Source organism: Lasioglossum baleicum, chromosome 17 (assembly GCF_051020765.1).
Source record: "Lasioglossum baleicum chromosome 17, iyLasBale1, whole genome shotgun sequence".
NCBI lineage: Eukaryota > Metazoa > Arthropoda > Insecta > Hymenoptera > Halictidae > Lasioglossum > Lasioglossum baleicum.
In genome coordinates, this window is record NC_134945.1 from 7,231,608 (window position 1) to 7,250,716 (window position 19,109).

Here is a 19,109-nt window from a genome sequence, read left to right on the forward strand (position 1 = left end):
ATTTAGGTTTGCAAATTTATACGATTTCGTTCGTAGGTACTAATATTATCGAATCGAAAACAAATTGTAAAATTGAAAATTTGCTTACTGAAATAAATCTTGTGTTGATGACACTAAAATCCATAATATAACGATACAACTGAACCAAAACTCCGGAAATACAAGGCTTAAATCAGAAGACCACTTCTATTTGTAAAAAATTTATGTATATATGTATATGTGTATAAGAAAATCTTACATCTCGTCTCCAGAGTTCGTATAAATCAGACATTTAACTTAACCTTTAGAGGGTCGGGCTAGCCAGAGCCAACCCCATTTTAATGGCGAATTGCCTGCTCTTTGAACGTTAAACACAGAATCTGATCTATATCGACGCCAGCGGAGAAAAAAGATGAACAGGATGCACGATAAAAAGGCAGTCTATATTCGTCCGGAACAAAGCAGAATATGCTAGAATACACGATCTTGGTAACCACTGTCGGCCATACTAGAACTAGGTTTCGCTGGCCCTCCAGGTACTTGATGATGCGGGTGACGTATGTGTCCGGGACGTCTCGGCGGAGCTAAGTACTCGAACATACTCTGCGTATGCTGTGCCAACATTTTACTAAGATCACAAGGCATTGGGTCGGTCCAGAAAAAGTCATGGTTCAATGCGGAATCCGAATCATATCTTCTCGACGGATCAAGGATCAATAGTTTATCCAACAGGTCGCAGGCGTAAGGATCCTTCAGATATGGCTTCAATCTGTCTTTGACCTATACGAGAAGAAACAGTTTTTACAACTCTAGGCTATGGATAACTGTCGCTGCATCCTATCGAACGATATCTACCTTTCGTTTTTGACCTTTAGGTAATTCCATCTTAGTGAATAAATCTAAATTTTCTACTCCAGGCCAGGTTTCCGTTACTATTGAACCGCATAACTGAGAAATTAATACGAGTTGTTGTTGTTCTGTGTTTCCCTGCATTATAGGCGATCTGCGTGACAGAATAATGTATAGTCATCCATTCGACGATTAAAAATTTGCGCAAATATTAAGACAAACCTGGTCCACATTTCAGCCATTATACATCCAGCGCCCCACAAATCTACAGGAGGACCATAGTTCCTATCGCCGAGCAAAAGTTCTGGTGGTCGATACCAAAGTGTAACGACTCTATTTGTGTAACGATTCGGTTGGCCATTTTTGTTAGCACTAAATGCACGGGCTAACCCAAAGTCAGCCAGTTTCAATATACCATTTTTGGTTATTAGAACATTCGCAGCCTTCATATCTCTATGCAAAATCTGTGGAACGATAAATTGTCGTGCAAATTAAATTTGAACATGTTTTACACGTACAGCTTGTCAAATGTAGCTGTGCGGCTGAATGTAAATAGGTGGAACCTCGCAACGATGGTGAATTGATCGTCAGTTGTCAAACGATGCACGTGGCGACACAGTTCAGTTAAAAAGTAAAGCGACACAAGCGTATTCACAGAAACATATAAACAGTTGTTTTGTATGTTTACTGCCATAAGAAATAATGGACAGTACACACCTTTGACGAGGTGTGTACCGTACCGTTCATACGTTGCATCCTTCTCTCGTCAACTGCGGTCTTTGTTTTTGTCTGCGCACTCCTAAGTTTTGGTCAACCGCACAGCTAGATTTGACAAGCTGTACAGTAAAGTCGCGATCTAGCTCCCCGAGGATCTCCACGATCACTGTCCCTTCGCCTACCCCTTCCACGGGGGGGCATCCCTGCGAGGATCCAAGAAGCTCGCCGAGCAGTGTAAACGGGCGATCGGTGTTTACATGCTGTCCTGTTCTACGTTCGGCATCCTTTGTACTTTCGGCGCGGTCGACGCAGTCATAAAAAAATAGTTTCCCTACACGATCTCTGTCCCTGCTTGGAACAGACGATGGGAGCAGGAACGCGACTTTACTGTACAGTCCGTTTATTAAACTCGTAGTTAGCACACTCTTACCTTATTACTATGAATATAATAGAGACCATTTAACAACTGTTGCATAACTTTCTTAATTTCACCTAAACTAAACTTGACATTCACGTTTGACAATAACCCAGCTAGATCGTGCTCACAAAAGTCAAATACAAGGTAAAATGTAGAACGATAGCGATTAATTTGTGTTGCTGAAACAAAATTGACCGTGTTAATAATTATTTGGTAGACTTTTTGTCTCAGAAGGACAATCTTTCAAATTATTTGTAATATTTGAATTTGTGAAAGTAAATACCTCGTGTCCTACATATTTCTATTAAATTCACTACGTTCTCGTGCTTCAGCAATTGCAATATCCTTATTTCCCTTAAAGCAGTTATAGGAAACTGTGGAAAGAACGAGTCGTTAATACCTCACTGTATTATATTCTCAAGACAATGAATGCTCTAAGGAAACTGTTAAAAAACTGGAATTATCTTAACACTGCAGAAAGATATAAATAAAATTACGAGATAACTGTATTAAACTGGATGATATTTGATCGTGTACATACCCCCTCCTTTTCATTGTCCATTAACACTTTCTTCATAGCTACAAATTTCTTGGTACAATTTTTTTCTTTAGCCTTGAACACCTCCCTGCAGAAGGATAATAATCGTTAAGAAACAACAAAAACTTTTCGTTCTGGTAAGTACATAACCTATCCGTAAAGCGATATTCGCCGAAGTAAATATGTAACTTACCCGAAGGTGCCTTGACCGATTTTCGCGACTTTCTCATATTTCGACGATTCGTCGCAATGAGGAAAATCGAATTCCTCGATGTACTTCTCCTTCTCTTTCGTATTCATTTTTGATATTCATCAGGTAAACATACCTCCGGCAACGAAACAGCATCGTACGCGAGTACTCAACTCATGTCGATTCACCGTGGAATAGTTTGACAGACATTTTTGTATGTACATAACCAGACATAACCTCGAAATAAAAAGTGAATCTCGATCCGTGCGTCACCTAGCGCGGACTGCAATCATGTAACGATGCAACATGCACATGCAACTGCAACGTAACAGACAATCTCACGCTTTCGTATTGGAATTGATCATAGTATATTTAGGTATGGCTTTTGAATAACAACAAGCAAAAGTCTCCTAGCACTTATTGTACCGTTAATATTCACCGAATATCGTAGCCGACACATCAAATAAAATGCGCGAAACCATTCTGCCTAGTAAAAACTAAAAACACGTAATTATGGTATAACCGGACCGGTGTTCGAGAATCGAAATGATTGATGGCGTCAGTTGGCGTCAGTGCTGAGATATTGGCCAAGAACCACCAAGAACAGTGCTGAACAGTGCAGTGTTCCGATTATCGGAACATTTCTCGCGCGATGGTGGCGCTTTCAGCCTCAGTAAAGTAAAATTCTCGATAAAATCGGGTACCTTAAGCACCCCGCAAAATTTTAAGAGATTTGTATGATTTGATTCTGAAAACTAAATGTGTAACATGTGTATTTGTGTATATTTTGTAACTTGTACGACACGTCCTGAAGTTTTTTTGTCCGGAACAGATTGTTTCGGCACTTTCGCGCCAATATAACTGTCTCAGGGCGCAAGGCTCCAATACCTCGTCATCATAGATACGTTACTGTTTTGCCCGCGCATGCGCGAGAAATGGAAAAGATGCACCATATCGGAACACAGGCGAAGAACGCCAAGATGTCTCGCGCATGCGCGCCCAAAACAGTAACGTATCTTCGGGTGGCTCTTATTTACTCTTGCCCAAAAACTTTTGGCAAAATTTCTTTTACGACACCAGCCAGAGTTGTTCCAAATAATTGAAAAAAATCTGTGCAAAGTTTTAGCTCGACTAAAAATATCTGGAATTATTTGCGGCGCACCTGAATATAAAAAATGTAAAAGTTGTACGATAAAAAGGAAACAAAACACGTTATTTGTTTACAAAATTTATTTAATGAGTGGGCTGAGCCTGTTTTCTTGAACAAGTTAAATCAAAACGAGGTTCCAAAGTTGAGGTAATTACAAATACTATTTCAAAGTTACAAAGCCCATGCAATTTTAATTATTTGACAAGCTTTCGTGGCACACTGGTTGAGAAACACTGCCATATATACTGCTGTGCAAAAGAAAGAAGCACCCGACCATATTTAATAGAAAAGCTGTTTATATAATTGAATAGTTCTGAGAATATACAATCATTGTACAATACAATTTCTACATACAGATATTCTTTGTCATTATATATTCTGATATATCTTGTAATTATACTTAATGGGTGCTTCTTTCTTTTGCACAGTAGTGTATTCAGTGCCGTAACGAGGGTATGAATTGCCTGTGGCAACTTGCGTCTCCTCATAACCCAATAATGACAAAAAAATAAAAAATTTTAATGTAACAAGTTAAATTTTACTAAATGCAATATATTAAATACTATTAACCTCATCAAAATGAGCTGCCTGTATATGTATAGGTATAGTATAGATTCTATACCTGCTCCGAAGCACTACGGCCACCACGGGGAGCGAGACGCGCAGGCAGGGGAAGTGGGGGTACATATTCCTTCAGAATGCCTCCGATCGAGCTACGAAAACTACGAAGCTATATGAATTGACAATCCCTGACAATGAGATCTCCTGATACGTTACTGCGCTGGACGCGCATGCGCGAGAGACGAGAGAACCTATTCAATATACATATACTATATATACCATTACCGTTATTGTGTCTGTGTCTGTAGCAGCTGTACAACATATTACATATCAATCTAGCATCACTGATCAGTTGATCACTGTGTCTGTAGCTGTAGCAATCTGTATCTGTATCTGGCATCACTGGTGTGTAGGGGTAGGGGTAGGGATCTTAAGTTTGTGTAAGCGCAGCTCTGTGTACCGTAAATGCCGTATAGGTTATGAAAACGTAAACAAAACTCGGCGAATGTGTCTTTAAATTGTTCACGATATATTTGGTAAAAATACTGACTAAAAACTATGAGAAAAGTGAACGTGAAAACGACAACGTTTGATCCTACGTGTTAGGCTTCTATCCTTTTTGTAATTTGAATGGAAAACTCACATTGAAACGATGAGCAACGAAACTCAAATTACTAATATCGTCAACGATATTTTAGTAAGTATGCATTGTTTTAATATTAACACTTTACCTATCGAAAGCCTGTGTTTCAATAATTGTGCTGTACCAAAAGAAAGCATAGAAATTTTCATTTACACTGCAATCTTAAATGAAACTATTAGATGATGTTATTGAAGGTGACTTGTTAGTTCACAATGAAAATTGCTGTCCATTAAAAAGTGTTTAGCCATGAATAATTTTTAAAAATTATGCAATAATCACTGGTCGGCAATGTGTTAACAGCTGTGAATGTTCAACGATTTTTCATTCGTCACGTTTACAAACGCGTTACAGAAAGTAGAAGCTATAGAAGAAGCATTCAGCTGCGTGCTCGTGCACCATCCGAATAGCGAAAATGAGAAGATATCGTCGTGGCAGACGGATTTAACGTCTGCCATGTCAAATTTATCCAAAGAACAACAGGAGAATGCGGTACGACAATTTTTATCTATGGCAGCAGCGATGACGAATCATAGACGGCTACAATTGTTATTGTCTCTATTGGAAAATTTGGTTACGTCTAACGTCTTACCGGCGAGGTATACGAATCGAAAGCGCTACTAGTAACCATACTAAATGCAAATGTAGAATAATCGAGTAATTGCATATACTTTTTTGTTTTTAGACTCGTGTGCGAGTGTATTTTAAGCTGCGATAAACTGCAGTATCAACTCGAAGATTTCTGGGTAGAATGTTTTGTAGTTATTCGCCACATCATCGGAGGAGTCGATTATAAAGGGGTCAGGGAGATAATGAAAGTAAGCATTGTTAAAGTCAATTTTATTAGGTGCGCAACTAAGTTTCCAGGTTTCACGTGTGAGCGGCGCTTACGACGCATGTAGTCGGCATACGCGTGTGAAGTTGTATTGTTTTTATAGTGCAGACATCTGTGAACAATAACCAGTCTTTTACGTTACGCGAGTTTTGTGCCAAATAAACAGCATCTGCGGGAAGCTTTGCTTTTCTATTTTATTCTGTAGTGTGGCATTAATCTTTCGGAGTTATTGTGACGATAATTTAATAAATTAATGATTTTCTATACTGTGTTGTAGGGCTGCAAAGAAAAAGCTCAAACTATTCCCGCAAGACTGAACGCGTCTGTTCAACCACAGTTGAAGGCGCTAGAAAATGTAATCGAGTATATTTTCGATAGAAACGCTTGTTTATTGCCCGGCTATTTTATCGCGAATGAAATTCAAAAAGCTTATCCCGATGGTAAAAACTGGCCACACTGGGTATGTCATTAAGAATGGTATGATTTATAATATCTCGCATTGATTTGCGTATATCTTATGAGATCGATCATTTTCAGAAATTAGCAAAATTCTTCTCAAGTTTTGTTGAAAGTTTCCGCACCACCGCGCAGATGGTATCTATCGTTGGACATTCGAAAATGTTGCCAGTGGTGGAACACACTGGATACGCGGATTTAATTAATCCCTGGGTACTCGATACTACGACATTGAAATTTTCTTTGAAAGGAAATTTACCGTACGACGAGGACCTACTTAAACCACAAACTGGATTGCTCAGATACGTTCTGGAACAACCCTATAGTAGGGACATGGTGTGTTCGATGCTCGGTTTACAGAAGCAGGTAAACTCTTACGTGTCTTTGCAATTCATATAATATACATTTACGTACGGTTTGAAACAACTGAAAGTGAGCTTGATGAAGTAAAGTAACCAAAAACAGATTACAACTTCTGTTTGAAATATTCTTTACGTCGTGAAATATTTCTTCATTTTACAAGACTCGCCCTGTAAGCACATTAGGGTGGCTCTTATTTCCGACTTTTGAATTTCTTTCATGGCACCCCCCAGGGCTGTTCCAAATAATTAAAAACAAATCTGTGCAAAGTTTGAGTGCCCACAGGTAACGGGAAAACGTGCTCCAAGAAGATTAAACATTAAAATAATTAATTTAATGCTAATAAAATCGTTTTTCTCGAATATTTTCTAAACTATTTACCGCGTCAAAAAACATATTAAACAACCTGTCGATCTGGACAGGCTGCGTCTTTTATATCTTATTACTCCTTTTTTTTCGTAAAACTTTCGATATCGTTGATACTTTCCAATAGCATACTTTTTTCGACTCGAAAAAGTATAATGTCCCCTGACTGTACATAGAATCGAAATGTTTCATAGCAATATAAACATCTGTTACAGCAAAAACAAAGATGTATAGCTTTGGAAGAGCAATTGGTTGAACTGGTTATTCTCGCGATGGAACGCGCGGAGAACGAAACATTACCAGCCGAGGGAACAGACGGAACTGTTGCAAACCATTACGTATGGTTACATCTATCGTCGCAGCTTATATACTTCATATTGTTTTCGTACGCTTGTTTCCCTAGTATCGTAATGGCGATCCATGATAAACTAGCAGGCAGAGATTTGAGAAAAGGGAGGGACCATTTAATGTGGGTTCTATTGCAATTTATTTCTGGAAGCATTCAAAGAAATCCGCTGTCGAACTTCTTGCCAGTGTTAAAATTGTACGATCTTCTCTATCCGGAGAAAGAACCTTTACCTGTCCCAGATTATACTCAAGCATTGTGTACTCACCAGATGGCTATAACATGCATATGGATACATTTGTTGAAAAAAGCTCAATCGGAGCATTCGAATATTCACAGGCCGATACCGCACACTTTGAAACTTCACCACGAGTTCTTGCAACATCTAGTCATGCCCAATACTTCTCTTTGTATGGGCTCCGATTATAGAATTGCTTTACTATGCAATGCGTATTCAACGAATCAAGAATATTTCGGTAGACCGATGGCAGCTTTGGTCGACACGATACTTGGTACTCAGAAGGGCCAACAGCAACAGCCGATGCAGACGTTACAGAATAACGCGGCTCTTGCGAGTGGCCCGACCACACCGTTGTCCATGTCCATCTTGGATTCGTTGACAGTTCACTCGAAGATGAGTCTCATACACAGTATCGTTACGCATGTGATCAAATTGGCTCAATCGAAGAGCAATATGGCACTGGCGCCGGCCTTAGTTGAAACTTACAGCCGTCTGTTAGTGTACACGGAGATCGAAAGTCTTGGTATCAAGGGATTCATTAGCCAATTACTCCCAACAGTTTTCAAGTCTCACGCGTGGGGAACATTGTACACGCTCCTCGAAATGTTCAGTTATAGAATGCATCATATACAGCCGCACTACAGAGTGCAACTTCTATCCCATTTACACAGCCTGGCAGCCGTACCGCAGACTAATCAGACGCAGCTACACCTATGCGTGGAGAGTACAGCTCTACGGTTAATTACAGGTTTGGGATCTGCCGAGGTACAGCCGCAGCTGTCTAGATTTTTGTCTGAACCGAAGACTCTTGTTTCCGCGGAATCGGAAGAGTTGAACAGAGCTTTGGTGTTGACGCTGGCTAGGTCCATGCATGTCACAGGCACTGGATCGGACAGTCACAGCGGTACTTGGTGCAAGGAGTTATTGAACACGATAATGCAGAATACACCGCATTCCTGGGCCAATCATACTCTTCAGTGTTTTCCTCCGGTTCTCAGCGAGTTTTTCCAACAGAACAGCGTACCCAAAGAGAACAAACAGCAGATCAAGAAAGCGGTAGAAGAGGAGTATCGCAATTGGGCTTCCATGAGCAACGAAAACGACATCATAGCACATTTCTCTGTGCCTGGAACACCGCCTTTGTTCCTGTGTCTTTTGTGGAAAATGATTTTCGAAACGGATCGCATCAGTCCGATCGCGTACAAAATTCTGGAGAGGATCGGTGCCAGAGCCTTGTCGGCGCATCTCAGGAAATTCTGCGATTACCTTGTCTTCGAATTCGCCAACAGCGTGGGCGGCCAACATGTGAACAAATGCGTGGACACGATCAACGATATGATTTGGAAATACAATATAGTGACCATCGATAGACTGATTTTGTGTCTAGTGTTGAGAACTCACGAAGGCAGCGAGGCTCAAGTGTGCTTCTTCATCATCCAATTACTATTGCTCAAGGCCATCGAGTTTCGCAACAGGGTTCAAGAGTTCGTGAAAGAAAACTCTCCCGAGCATTGGAAACAGTCGAACTGGCACGAAAAGCATCTCGCGTTCCATCGAAAGTTCCCAGAGAAGTTTGCTCCTGAGGGTATCATGGAACAAACCAGCGGAGGTCCCAGTCAATATCAAAGTTTACCGGTTTACTTTGGAAACGTGTGCCTACGATTTCTGCCAGTGTTCGATATTGTTGTACACAGGTATCTGGAGATTCCAGCTGTGTCGAAGAGTTTAGAAACGTTGTTAGAACATTTGGGGTGTCTGTACAAATTTCACGGTTCGTATATACTTTGGCGTACTAGAATGCTCCCCATTATATTCGAATAATTTCAATTTTGCATATCGAATTTCAGATCGACCTGTCACATATTTGTACAATACGTTGCATTATTACGAACGTATGTTGAGGGACAGGCCGCCTTTAAAGAAGCGACTGGTGTCCGCAGTTTTAGGCTCGTTGAGGGAAATTAGAGCTCAAGGATGGGCGCTTTCGGAGGCTTATCAAATGTACATGACACGATCATCCGATGATGTTGTCACGTGGATGCCAGAATTGGATTATTATATCCGTTTAGTTCGAAGAATTGTAGAAAGTAAGTTGTCGCTCTCTTATTATGACAGTTAGCAAATTCGAATATTGCATTACGCAAACATATCTCTCACAGCAATGTCAGGTACGGCTCATTTTCCTGCTACCGATTGGAGATTCAACGAATTTCCAAATCCTGCTGCGCACGCACTGTACGTTACCTGCGTAGAACTCATGGCTGTTCCAGTTGCTCCTAACCTGGTTGCTAATTCGTTGCTGGATGTGGTTGCGAAAGGGTAAGATCATTATCAACTTTATTCAAGTTCAGTGCGTTAGTGGTTCCTGGTCTTTTCTGTGCTCCGCCTGTTAGTTAATTTCCGAAGAGAAATGTGAAAATGGCCTGTTCCGATCTATGTCGCACCGCAGAACTGAGAATTGACTTAGAATGGAACATTACTGTATTTTCGAAAGGAATTTTTATCAGTTGGGCTACCATCTAAATAATAATGAAATGTTTTAGGTACACAGTGATACCATCGGATGAGATTCATTTATGGATCAATTGCGTGGGATTGCTGTTAGCTGCGTTACCAGAATGTTATTGGTCAACGCTTCACGACCGATTAGTGGAAACAATAAGCAGTCCAGGATTAGCGAATTGGCAATACAACAATTTAACACCGTTCCAAATGTTTAACTTTAACAATACCCATAATAGTTTGTTGGAAAACAAATACAGTTACATGCTGGCGTTAGCACATTCGGTGTGGCACCATGCTGGCGTTGGACAAATCACTACCATGCCTCAGTAAGTGTAATTTCAAATGTAGCACGTATTTATGAGTGAATAATTAGACTATGCATCGGGGCTGTTACTTTCCTTCGGAGGTCGAAGATTTTTAGGCTACGAAGCTTCGAAGGTGATGAGAAGACTCCGGATTTTATGCATTTATAACAAAAATGAGCGAGTGCAATCTGAAACAGTAAAAATATTAAGCCTTGCGCAATTGATGCACAAACTTTTTATTTTGCGTAAACATCCGGAGTCTAGTGATGAGAATCGAAGCTTCGAAATTCGAACCTCCGTAGCAAACTATATTAGAGGATCAACAGAAATAGAGATAGAAGCTTTGGACTTCAAAATTTTGCTGCTAAAGAAAGATTGATCAAGTTATAACTTCATACGATTCGAAGACTTCGAAGTTCCCTTTGTTCCTTTGAATCTTTGAAGAGTCGAAGCTTCGGAGAAGTAACAGCCCTACTATGGATATTGCTGTGAATTCCCATAAATAAATAGTTGACGACGTCGAATAATACAAGTTTATTATGATTTTAGGTTCATCAAAGAAAAACTTCAACCAGTTGTAAATAGTGAGGAGCAATTGATATACGCCTGTCACTTAATTGGACCTACTTTGGCAAGGTTCAACGCCGAGAGGCCAAATTGCGTTGTCGAATTGGCGGTCCGTTTGTATGAAATGTTGAAACAAGTGGATCGACATCAAACCCATTTCAAATATATGGATCCAGTCTGTGATTTATTGTATCATATAAAATACATGTTTGTCGGCGATATGATGAAGAACGAAGTGGAATGTATTATACGAAGACTGCGGCCGGCTTTGCAAATGCGACTACGATTCATCGCGCACATAAACGTCGACGAGATTCAATCATCCTGAGACATTCCAAGTACGAGCACTGTGGAAGTGAATACTTGATAATGTTAATTTTGGATCGTGTACACATTGGTTTGTGTATGGTTTTTACTTAATAATACGAACATTATTTCGTTTGTAAAAAACTTCTTTGGTAGATTTTCTACACGACATGCATAACGCGTACAGTACGAAGGAATCGAGATTTTCTATAAATATTTAACGATATAATTCGCACTGCCTAAACAATATATTTATAGTGTCTATCATGATCAGACTGCGGATGTTTATTTTCAATTTTTGTAGACTCTTAAGAAAATGGTACCAAATGAAATTATATTTCCATTGGTAGATCCGAAATAAATTTGCACTTGTAGGTCGAAAATAAATAAAAAGCGTACTAAATTCTGTTGAATTTAATACTCCAGCATTTTTCGAACATTTTTATAAGCCACGAATGCGTAAAGATCCGCAGCCTAATCCTAATCATTAAATACATACGATCATCCTAGGAAGTAAGTTAACATAACCTAACAAATTTTGAATGATGAACAAACATTTGAACTTCTCTGAAAAGACGGGAACACGTTCGACGAGCCATCAATTCATTTTACAGAGTTTTCGTATACTTATAAAGGTTACCAGATAATCAATTTGTATAGTACGATAGTATTAGCGCAGTGAACATGTTTGCAATGTATATGTATATATTATTTATATATATATATTGTCATTTTAGCAAGTTATACAACTCCGGAACACGTTAACAATTTATATCGAATCCTAGTTATAGCAAAACATTCGATGTTTTGATACTCGCTGGAAGTTTTGCCGACTGAATACTGTAATACTTCTCGACTGTAACTTGTATTAACTTCGAAGATCTAAATTAAGCAACAACACACGCACGTTTGTACGCGTGATAGAATTTAATATCGCCCTTAGTTAGTTACTTCTGCGACTAATAAAAAATAAATAAAAGCAATTGTAACAAATGGGCATTTAATGTTTTATTGTCTCTATCATGTTACAGTTGGGAACATAACTGATCGAACGTAGTAAAAATTGCAATTTTTCATGATTTCAATGAAATTTTCAGAGCCTATATAATTAACACGAGTTTACGAAACACATCTTTTAAATTCTCGTTATTGGGCCAGCTATTAAAAGAGTTACAAAAATCAAATTTTACTATTGTTTTTCACAATTCCGACCAAATGCATTACTAAACTGATTCTTCTAGCCTTACAGAGGAATTGAAGTTGTTTGGTGCATTTATAAAAATGTTATTCTGATTTAAAGTGTGTGCGATCAGTTATACTCCTAACTGTATATTTAAGTTAGTCCATAAGTTGGCACTATCAGTTCTTTAACATACCCGTTAAACCTAATCTAACCTATACAATGTACTTGTCAGGACTGGGATTGTCCCAGACTCTGTAATCTCTAGAGGCCACTGTGATCGAATTCTAATGTATAATATCACATCTTGCGGAAGCAACGCTATTTACGAAATAACTGTCTTAAATTCTATCAAAGTCGACGTTCTTTCCTGATTTTATTTCTTCGATCAACCTTGCAAACTTTTCAGGACAACATTCATTTTCTTGGACGAATGGCTGCGCTTTCATGTTCTCAGCCCATTCCACCTACAATCAGATTAGAATATTAGAATATTATAATCAGGGCAGGGGCCTTCTCTATAAAGGGGCCCGGGTGCAAGAAACCATTTGGGGCCCCAAATATTTTGTAAAGTAACAAAAGATTTACAAACACGAACATACAGGGTGAGTGCGAAGAAAAAGAACACCTAAATATCTCAGTTGAGTTGAGGAGGATTCGAACTCGAGCCCTCCGTAGCATCGAGCAGAGCCTCTAACACCGTGACCATACAACATACTAATATCTCAGTTACTTTTCGTTGTAGAAAAAAAACTTCTTAAGACAAAGTTACACTGTTTGAAGGGCTACATGTAACGGTGTAAGGGAAAAAATTTTCAAGGTTATTTTTTTACGAAATTTCAAGGTCATTGATATTTCTTTAAATGGAATGAGATATTTTTTAATACATCAATCGATGCAGCTGGACATTCGTTGTAAAAAAGTACTAACCCATGTATGTCGAAAAGTTAGTATAGTTCAGGAGATATTTCAATTTAAATAACTCTAAAACACCATTACTGTCGTACTAAAATGTTAGCGTTTACTTGCTAGTGTAAATTGAAGAGTTGAAATTGAAATTGAAAAATTGACGTTGAAAATGAAATTGAAGTTGAAATTGAAAAATTGACGTTGAAATTGAAAAATTATAACACAATGAATTTCGCGAAATGTTTAACGCACCAAATGCTTGAAAGTAGCCTTGTCGAGACTCATTGGTTCTTTACGAATTAAAGACATGCTCTTCTTTCGTTCGACCCATGGCCACATCAATAAATCCAGCATCCCAGGTTGAGCTCCTTGAATAACAAGTTGTAACCAGAATAAAACAGTTTTATAATGCCATTGTAACTTATAAGATCAAGATCAATCATTTACAAACCTCCGAAGAATACAGTTCCACGAGATGCCAATTCTTTCTCGAACTCTTCTAGTAGACTTGCTATTTCCGCAGTAATTTCATTGAAAGGTCTTTTGTCTTCGCCCTCTATACATTGTGTGAAAATGCTAATAACCTGAAATTAACGTACGTAAGAGTTTAACACGTTCTGTGCCGAATCGTTTTTGCTCGATTTGTCATTCAGGCAATTTGCTTTGTTCTATAGGTTCTGCAAGTCAGTTTCAACCTTTTGGAAAACAATTTCAACCTTTTGCAAATCAATTTCACCCGTTAAGAATATTTAAGGGCCCCTTCTCCTAGCAGATGACCCTCGTGAAAATTCACACACTGCTAGACCACGTATACGTACGCGAGGATCGCAAGGGTCCAGGATTCCACTTCTGATTTCTCATCGATTTTCAAAAAGGTGAAATGGTGAAAGATCCACAGTCTACTAATCAATGCAAAATATAGATGACAATCTTGTATACGAAGCATGCGAGTGACCAAAAAATTCAATTTATACCAAATACAATCAAGAAATGTGCGATTCTTATTCGATAAGAAATATAGTTTCGGTTGTTTAACGTTACTGTTAAAAATCGAACATCTCATATGCAACAACCTACTACCAATACCAAACTAACCATATCAACTAATACACATACCAAATTCAAACGATCCAAGAGCTCACAGTATCTATCATTTGTCGCTGAGTCTTGTAAAGGAGGCTCAGGATATTTTTCATCCAAATAAACTGGTATCATTTTATTAACAACCACTTTACCATCTACATCAACAAATGCTGGTACTTTACCCTCGGACTGAATCTAAAAATTACAAGAAATTGTCATTATATGCGATTATCAGTGTAAACTGTTATAAAATAAATATACACACCTCGGAATACCATTCTGGCTTATTCCTTATGTTAATGTGAACGATACCGTGAGGAATTTTTTTATAAGACAATATTAATTTAACGCGATGCGCAACAGGACAAAATTTCATGCAGTATAAACGCGCTTGTCCTTCTACTTCCGCTGGTTTCTGCGAGCCTAAACGGTAAAATTATTCATGTAGTATTATCTAATTCAAATTCATGTCGCGATACATGCAAAAACATCATAATTTTCCATAATACTTCACACCTCCATTTATATATGTAGAACAGGTTCCAATCAAATTTTACTGACAGAATAACTATTTCAAGTTTACGAAAAGAATAAATCACTTACCAGCACCGAGATGTAGGGCGCTCATCGTTGAAAATTGTTCTTTTACTTGAGAGGACACGAGCAGAGAATATCCCCTCTGATTATTTTTTGAAACACGTGTTTTTGTGTTTTCCAATTGAATTATTTGGATTCAATTCGGTAAAAGTGGAAACAGTTTTGCCACCTTGAATTCGTAAGAATCAGTGAAACCCCGAGTGGAAAATCCGTAGATCTACAGAGTTTTGAAGTGAAACTTCTTTGCTGAGGATTAGGTTAGATTTTTTTTATATTAGCGTAAATTATTAGTAAATTTTAGTATAAAATTCGTAGGTTCGTAGACAAGCTGAAAACTCTGTAGATCAGCAGAAAAATCCGTAAAGTTGGCAATACTATGTAAGTGGAAGACACATGAGCATCTTTATGACAGCCGCTTTGCCGCTGTGTGTGTTTGCCGCTTATAACCAGCTTATAACATTTGTCAAATCACTTTTTTTGATTGGCGACAATGAAGCTCATCTTTACCAGGGAGGATATTCTGTCTTTAGGTTTTGGAAATTGAACACATTATTGGTGAAGCTTAATTGTTTAGCTGAACTCACGCTGCAGACCACTGCAGACTGACAGCGCGGAATGCTTTCGTACTGGCGAAACCCAATTTCCAGTGCGCATGTGTACGCAAATAATGCATTCCGAATCATATAGGTAAGTAGCCTACTCTGCAATCTATCAATAATAAGAAAGTAGGACTACAAATCACTACAAATCCACTACAAATCGAACGATAGGGATACATCAATGTTACTATCTACATAATTATGCTATTTCAAAATTGTATCTTGTTTGGTGTCATTTCAATCAGAAAAAATGCTACAAATAAGTTGGCCAAAGCCCTTTACAAAAATAATGAAAAATAAGGAAGTTTTGTAATTGGATTAGTAATGGTTCAACATCAATTTCAACTATTCAACTCTTCAATTTTAACATAAATTTCAACTATTTAATTTTAATATAAATTTCAACTCTTCAATTTTTCAATTTCAACTTCAATTTTTCAATTTCAACTCTTCAATTTTTCAATCTCAACTTTGATTTCAACTTCAATTTTTATTATTTTTTATTTTTATAGTGATTTTAATTGCAATTGTTATTTTTATTACACTTTTTATGTCAATTCCACATGCGTTCTTCTAATAAAGCTATTTATTGGTTTAACTTTAAACTCGTTTTTGTCGAAATGTATTTTTACATTTATTGCAGACGTCTTAAGGACGTCTTTGTGCTATCTGGGATACAAGATTGTCATCTATATTTTGCAAATCGATTTCACCCGTTTGCAAATCAATTTCAACCTTTTGCAAATCAATTTCAAAATTTTACAGGTTTTGTATTCAAAATTTTCACCCTTTTTTTTGCAAATTAATTTCACTCTTTTACAAATCGATTTCACCCTTTTACAAATTGATTTCAACCTTTTGCAAATTGATTTCAACCTTTTGCAAATCGATTTCAACCTTTTGCAAATTAATTTCAACCTTTTGCTAATCAAATATTTGTGCTACTTTTTTACAAGTAATGTATATTTAAGGAAGAGCGATTTTTATAATTATAGATTTAGATCTATATTATTATTACCTAATTAGTATTAGGTATTAGTACCTAATTACCTAATACACCTGATATTCATTGATATTCGGTATATCCTGGTATATCCCGGCGTTTGCCCCACAGTGGAGTGGGAAGGCAAGGGAGAAATTTCGTAGAGACTCTCAGGGATAAATATTGCGACTTTACTGTACCATTACGCTTTCTGACACGTATTCAGTATCCGACAAGGACAGACTTATGCAATCTCTGCCGAGAGAGAAGGACGAACTGAGAGAGCTTCTCCAGAATCTATGGAGAGTTTGTTCTAAAAATCGGAAATAAAGTCCATGTAAGGCAGCGCTCACAGTGGCTCCGATATCGGCCGATTCGGTCGACGTCCGACGCATCTGTCTCTTTTTTCGAGCGCGCGAAAAAGAGACACAACATCGGACGTCGGCCGATATCGGAGCTACTGTGAGCGCAGCCTAATACTTCGAGTTTTAATTTTAAAATATAATTTTAATTTGTGTAACGTTGAGATTATTTTTACATTCAATGTTCTCATATACATACTGAACCGTCAAGTGACTTCATAGCTTCGCCACCGCCACCGTTATTATCACGCAAACATTAATTTCGTCTTGTCTAATCCGCGGAATATCGTTTCCGCGTACAGAGATGCAGTACAAGTATATATTTGATTTTTATTGAATGCTGGATTTGATATAACAAAGTACGTTTCTAACACTGATTTTGGTATAAATATACATACAATTATATACAAACATATGGCTTAGATTTTACGTAAAATTAGAATATCATACAATGTACAATCTTTAATTATGTGTGTGTGTGTTAGACGCGATAAAATACTGTTAATTATTATTACTTAAGGGATAGTCGTGAGATAATATATTAATCGATGGATGAATCATAAAATGAAGCCTGGTCTTGTGAAACATTTGGCAGTTTCCTGGCTCTGATGTAGGTACAAAATGCGTCAACCCTATTACCCCGTTCTTTAATATTATTTACAACGTTAATATCGACGTTCTTGCTGTATATAAATGTGTGACTTAAGAGAATATAATAGGAAGAAAAGCCAACGAGTCTTGTACCGCGGTACAATGTTTAATATTGCATGAAGAAAGTACCAATACACCGGTCAGTATCACAGCTGGTATCTGCTCTTTCGGTTCGAATGTAATTACAAACACGAGAGTCCTGTACGCAACGAGGACAATCGTTTACCCTGTGTACGCGTGATTTTCCGAATCAGGAAGGAAGAGACAGAGTAGATTCCTTTCGTTTGTGCGTTCAAAGGCCATATGTAGGGCTGTTACTTCCCTTCGAAGCTTCGAAATTCGAACCTCCGTAGTAAATTATTAGAGGATTAAGAGAACAGGAGTTTCGCAGCTTTGAACTTTGAAATTTCGCTGCTGAGTTATATTTGATACAATTACAGACACTCCTACATTCCGGCAAAATATGCTACCACAGCTAAAAGGCTTCGAAGGCTTCGAACCTCCGTAGTAAATTATTAGAGGATTAAGCGAACAGAGGAGTTTCGCAGCTTTGAACTTCGAAATTTCGCTGCTAAAAAAACGATTGATCAAGTTATAACTTCATACGATTCGAAGACTTCGAAACTTCATGCACTTCGTAGTTCCCTTCGTTCCTCTAAATCTTTGAAGAGTCGAAGCTTCGGAAAAGTAACAGCCCTAGTTCTGAGTACAGCGACACAGGAAGTTCAGAGATTTTTGCAACGTACTGCAACCGAACGCAAAAGAATCTGCGTTCGGCGAGAACTAGAGATTTTCGTATCGCTCGTAGACGAGTAACGTCAACGAGTGGAGGGAATCCTTTGGTCCGACACTTTCTCCGCGACAAATCATTACTAATTTATCTGGAGATCATACACGCTCGTTGAATCGACCGCGCTGTAACCAGCGCGCGCAAATAAGCTTGCGTATTTAGGAATATAATCACCTTTAAATAACGACTATACATTGTATTGGGTTGGCTAGAAAGTAATTTCGGTATTTCAAGGGGAATCTCGTTTCCAAAGATGGGGATTTTTCAGTAGTGAAAAGCGCTAGGTAAAAGATCAATCTAGGCTTCAGTCGTCCTCACAGGTCCTACTTTTACGTTTACAAGGCGTAATTTGCATTATTCGTAAGCACAAAGCTGCACATGCAGTTATCTTGGGTTTTATTTCACCTTAAAATACCGAAATTACGTTTTTGACAACACAATAGATTCTATCATCGTGTTTTCTGTACGCGTATCAATTTCTTACGACTCCGCATATCATGATATTCGGTAATGCTCCGCGACGTTTCCGCCAGGCACCAAGGGACTGTGCGTGAGCTTGCAACGTCCTACACCATCTTTTCGTTCTGGCCCCATCCTCGGCCTGCAACAGAAGACAACCCTCGTAAT

General features: G+C 38.3%; 4 protein-coding genes across 8 annotated transcripts in view; 1 reads left to right on the forward strand and 3 right to left on the reverse strand.

The window, feature by feature from the left end:
* Nucleotides 1-184: 184 nt before the first annotated feature.
* Nucleotides 185-3,333, reverse strand: LOC143217485 (cyclin-dependent kinase 9-like). Of its 3 annotated transcripts, none has more exons than XM_076441830.1 (8): nucleotides 3,131-3,333; nucleotides 2,695-3,009; nucleotides 2,505-2,589; nucleotides 2,247-2,337; nucleotides 1,976-2,142; nucleotides 1,051-1,292; nucleotides 835-982; nucleotides 185-759 (listed from the first exon to the last, which is right to left on the reverse strand). In XM_076441830.1, the coding sequence occupies exons 2-8, from the start codon at nucleotides 2,799-2,801 to the stop codon at nucleotides 451-453; spliced, it is 1,149 nt and encodes a 382-aa protein (XP_076297945.1). In that variant the 5' UTR covers nucleotides 2,802-3,009; nucleotides 3,131-3,333; the 3' UTR covers nucleotides 185-450. The 3 variants fall into 3 exon arrangements, with proteins under 3 accessions (XP_076297945.1, XP_076297944.1, XP_076297943.1); XM_076441829.1 differs by having other exon boundaries at nucleotides 3,118-3,333; XM_076441828.1 differs by having other exon boundaries at nucleotides 2,695-3,333.
* A 1,232-nt stretch (nucleotides 3,334-4,565) lies between these two features.
* Med23 (mediator complex subunit 23) lies at nucleotides 4,566-11,351 on the forward strand. The gene is made up of 10 exons (XM_076441810.1): nucleotides 4,566-5,099; nucleotides 5,397-5,641; nucleotides 5,728-5,860; nucleotides 6,155-6,337; nucleotides 6,415-6,699; nucleotides 7,275-9,417; nucleotides 9,494-9,733; nucleotides 9,806-9,965; nucleotides 10,190-10,477; nucleotides 11,006-11,351. The coding sequence occupies exons 1-10, from the start codon at nucleotides 5,055-5,057 to the stop codon at nucleotides 11,349-11,351; spliced, it is 4,068 nt and encodes a 1,355-aa protein (XP_076297925.1). The 5' UTR covers nucleotides 4,566-5,054.
* A 1,437-nt stretch (nucleotides 11,352-12,788) lies between these two features.
* On the reverse strand, nucleotides 12,789-15,144 carry LOC143217489 (pyrimidodiazepine synthase). Its single transcript, XM_076441837.1, has 6 exons — nucleotides 15,105-15,144; nucleotides 14,767-14,924; nucleotides 14,535-14,696; nucleotides 13,870-14,002; nucleotides 13,671-13,786; nucleotides 12,789-12,976 (listed from the first exon to the last, which is right to left on the reverse strand). The coding sequence occupies exons 1-6, from the start codon at nucleotides 15,127-15,129 to the stop codon at nucleotides 12,851-12,853; spliced, it is 720 nt and encodes a 239-aa protein (XP_076297952.1). The 5' UTR covers nucleotides 15,130-15,144; the 3' UTR covers nucleotides 12,789-12,850.
* Nucleotides 15,145-17,165: 2,021 nt separating this feature from the next.
* Rhogef64c (Rho guanine nucleotide exchange factor at 64C) overlaps nucleotides 17,166-19,109 on the reverse strand; it is a 69,549-nt gene continuing 67,605 nt past the window's right edge. For all 3 annotated transcript variants that reach the window (XM_076441808.1, XM_076441809.1, XM_076441807.1), the window contains one exon: nucleotides 17,166-19,083. In XM_076441808.1, the coding sequence (XP_076297923.1) occupies nucleotides 18,955-19,083 (129 nt within the window). In that variant the 3' untranslated portion in view covers nucleotides 17,166-18,954. The remainder of the gene's footprint in view (nucleotides 19,084-19,109) is intronic.

Coding starts and splice junctions, on each gene's coding strand:
- LOC143217489 (XM_076441837.1), bottom strand. CDS start 15,129: ATGAGCGCCCTACATCTCGGTGCTG. Junction 14,925..15,104: donor CGCCCTACATCTCGGTGCTG/GTAAGTGATTTA, acceptor TTTACCGTTTAG/GCTCGCAGAAACCAGCGGAA. Junction 14,003..14,534: donor TCTTGGATCGTTTGAATTTG/GTATGTGTATTA, acceptor CGTTAATTTCAG/GTTATTAGCATTTTCACACA.
- LOC143217485 (XM_076441830.1), bottom strand. CDS start 2,801: ATGAATACGAAAGAGAAGGAGAAGTACATCGAGGAATTCGATTTTCCT. Junction 1,293..1,975: donor ATTATATTCATAGTAATAAG/GTAAGAGTGTGC, acceptor ATCGTTCCACAG/ATTTTGCATAGAGATATGAA. Junction 760..834: donor CTAAAGGTCAAAAACGAAAG/GTAGATATCGTT, acceptor CTTCTCGTATAG/GTCAAAGACAGATTGAAGCC.
- Med23 (XM_076441810.1), top strand. CDS start 5,055: ATGAGCAACGAAACTCAAATTACTAATATCGTCAACGATATTTTA. Junction 6,700..7,274: donor TGCTCGGTTTACAGAAGCAG/GTAAACTCTTAC, acceptor CATCTGTTACAG/CAAAAACAAAGATGTATAGC. Junction 10,478..11,005: donor CAAATCACTACCATGCCTCA/GTAAGTGTAATT, acceptor TTATGATTTTAG/GTTCATCAAAGAAAAACTTC.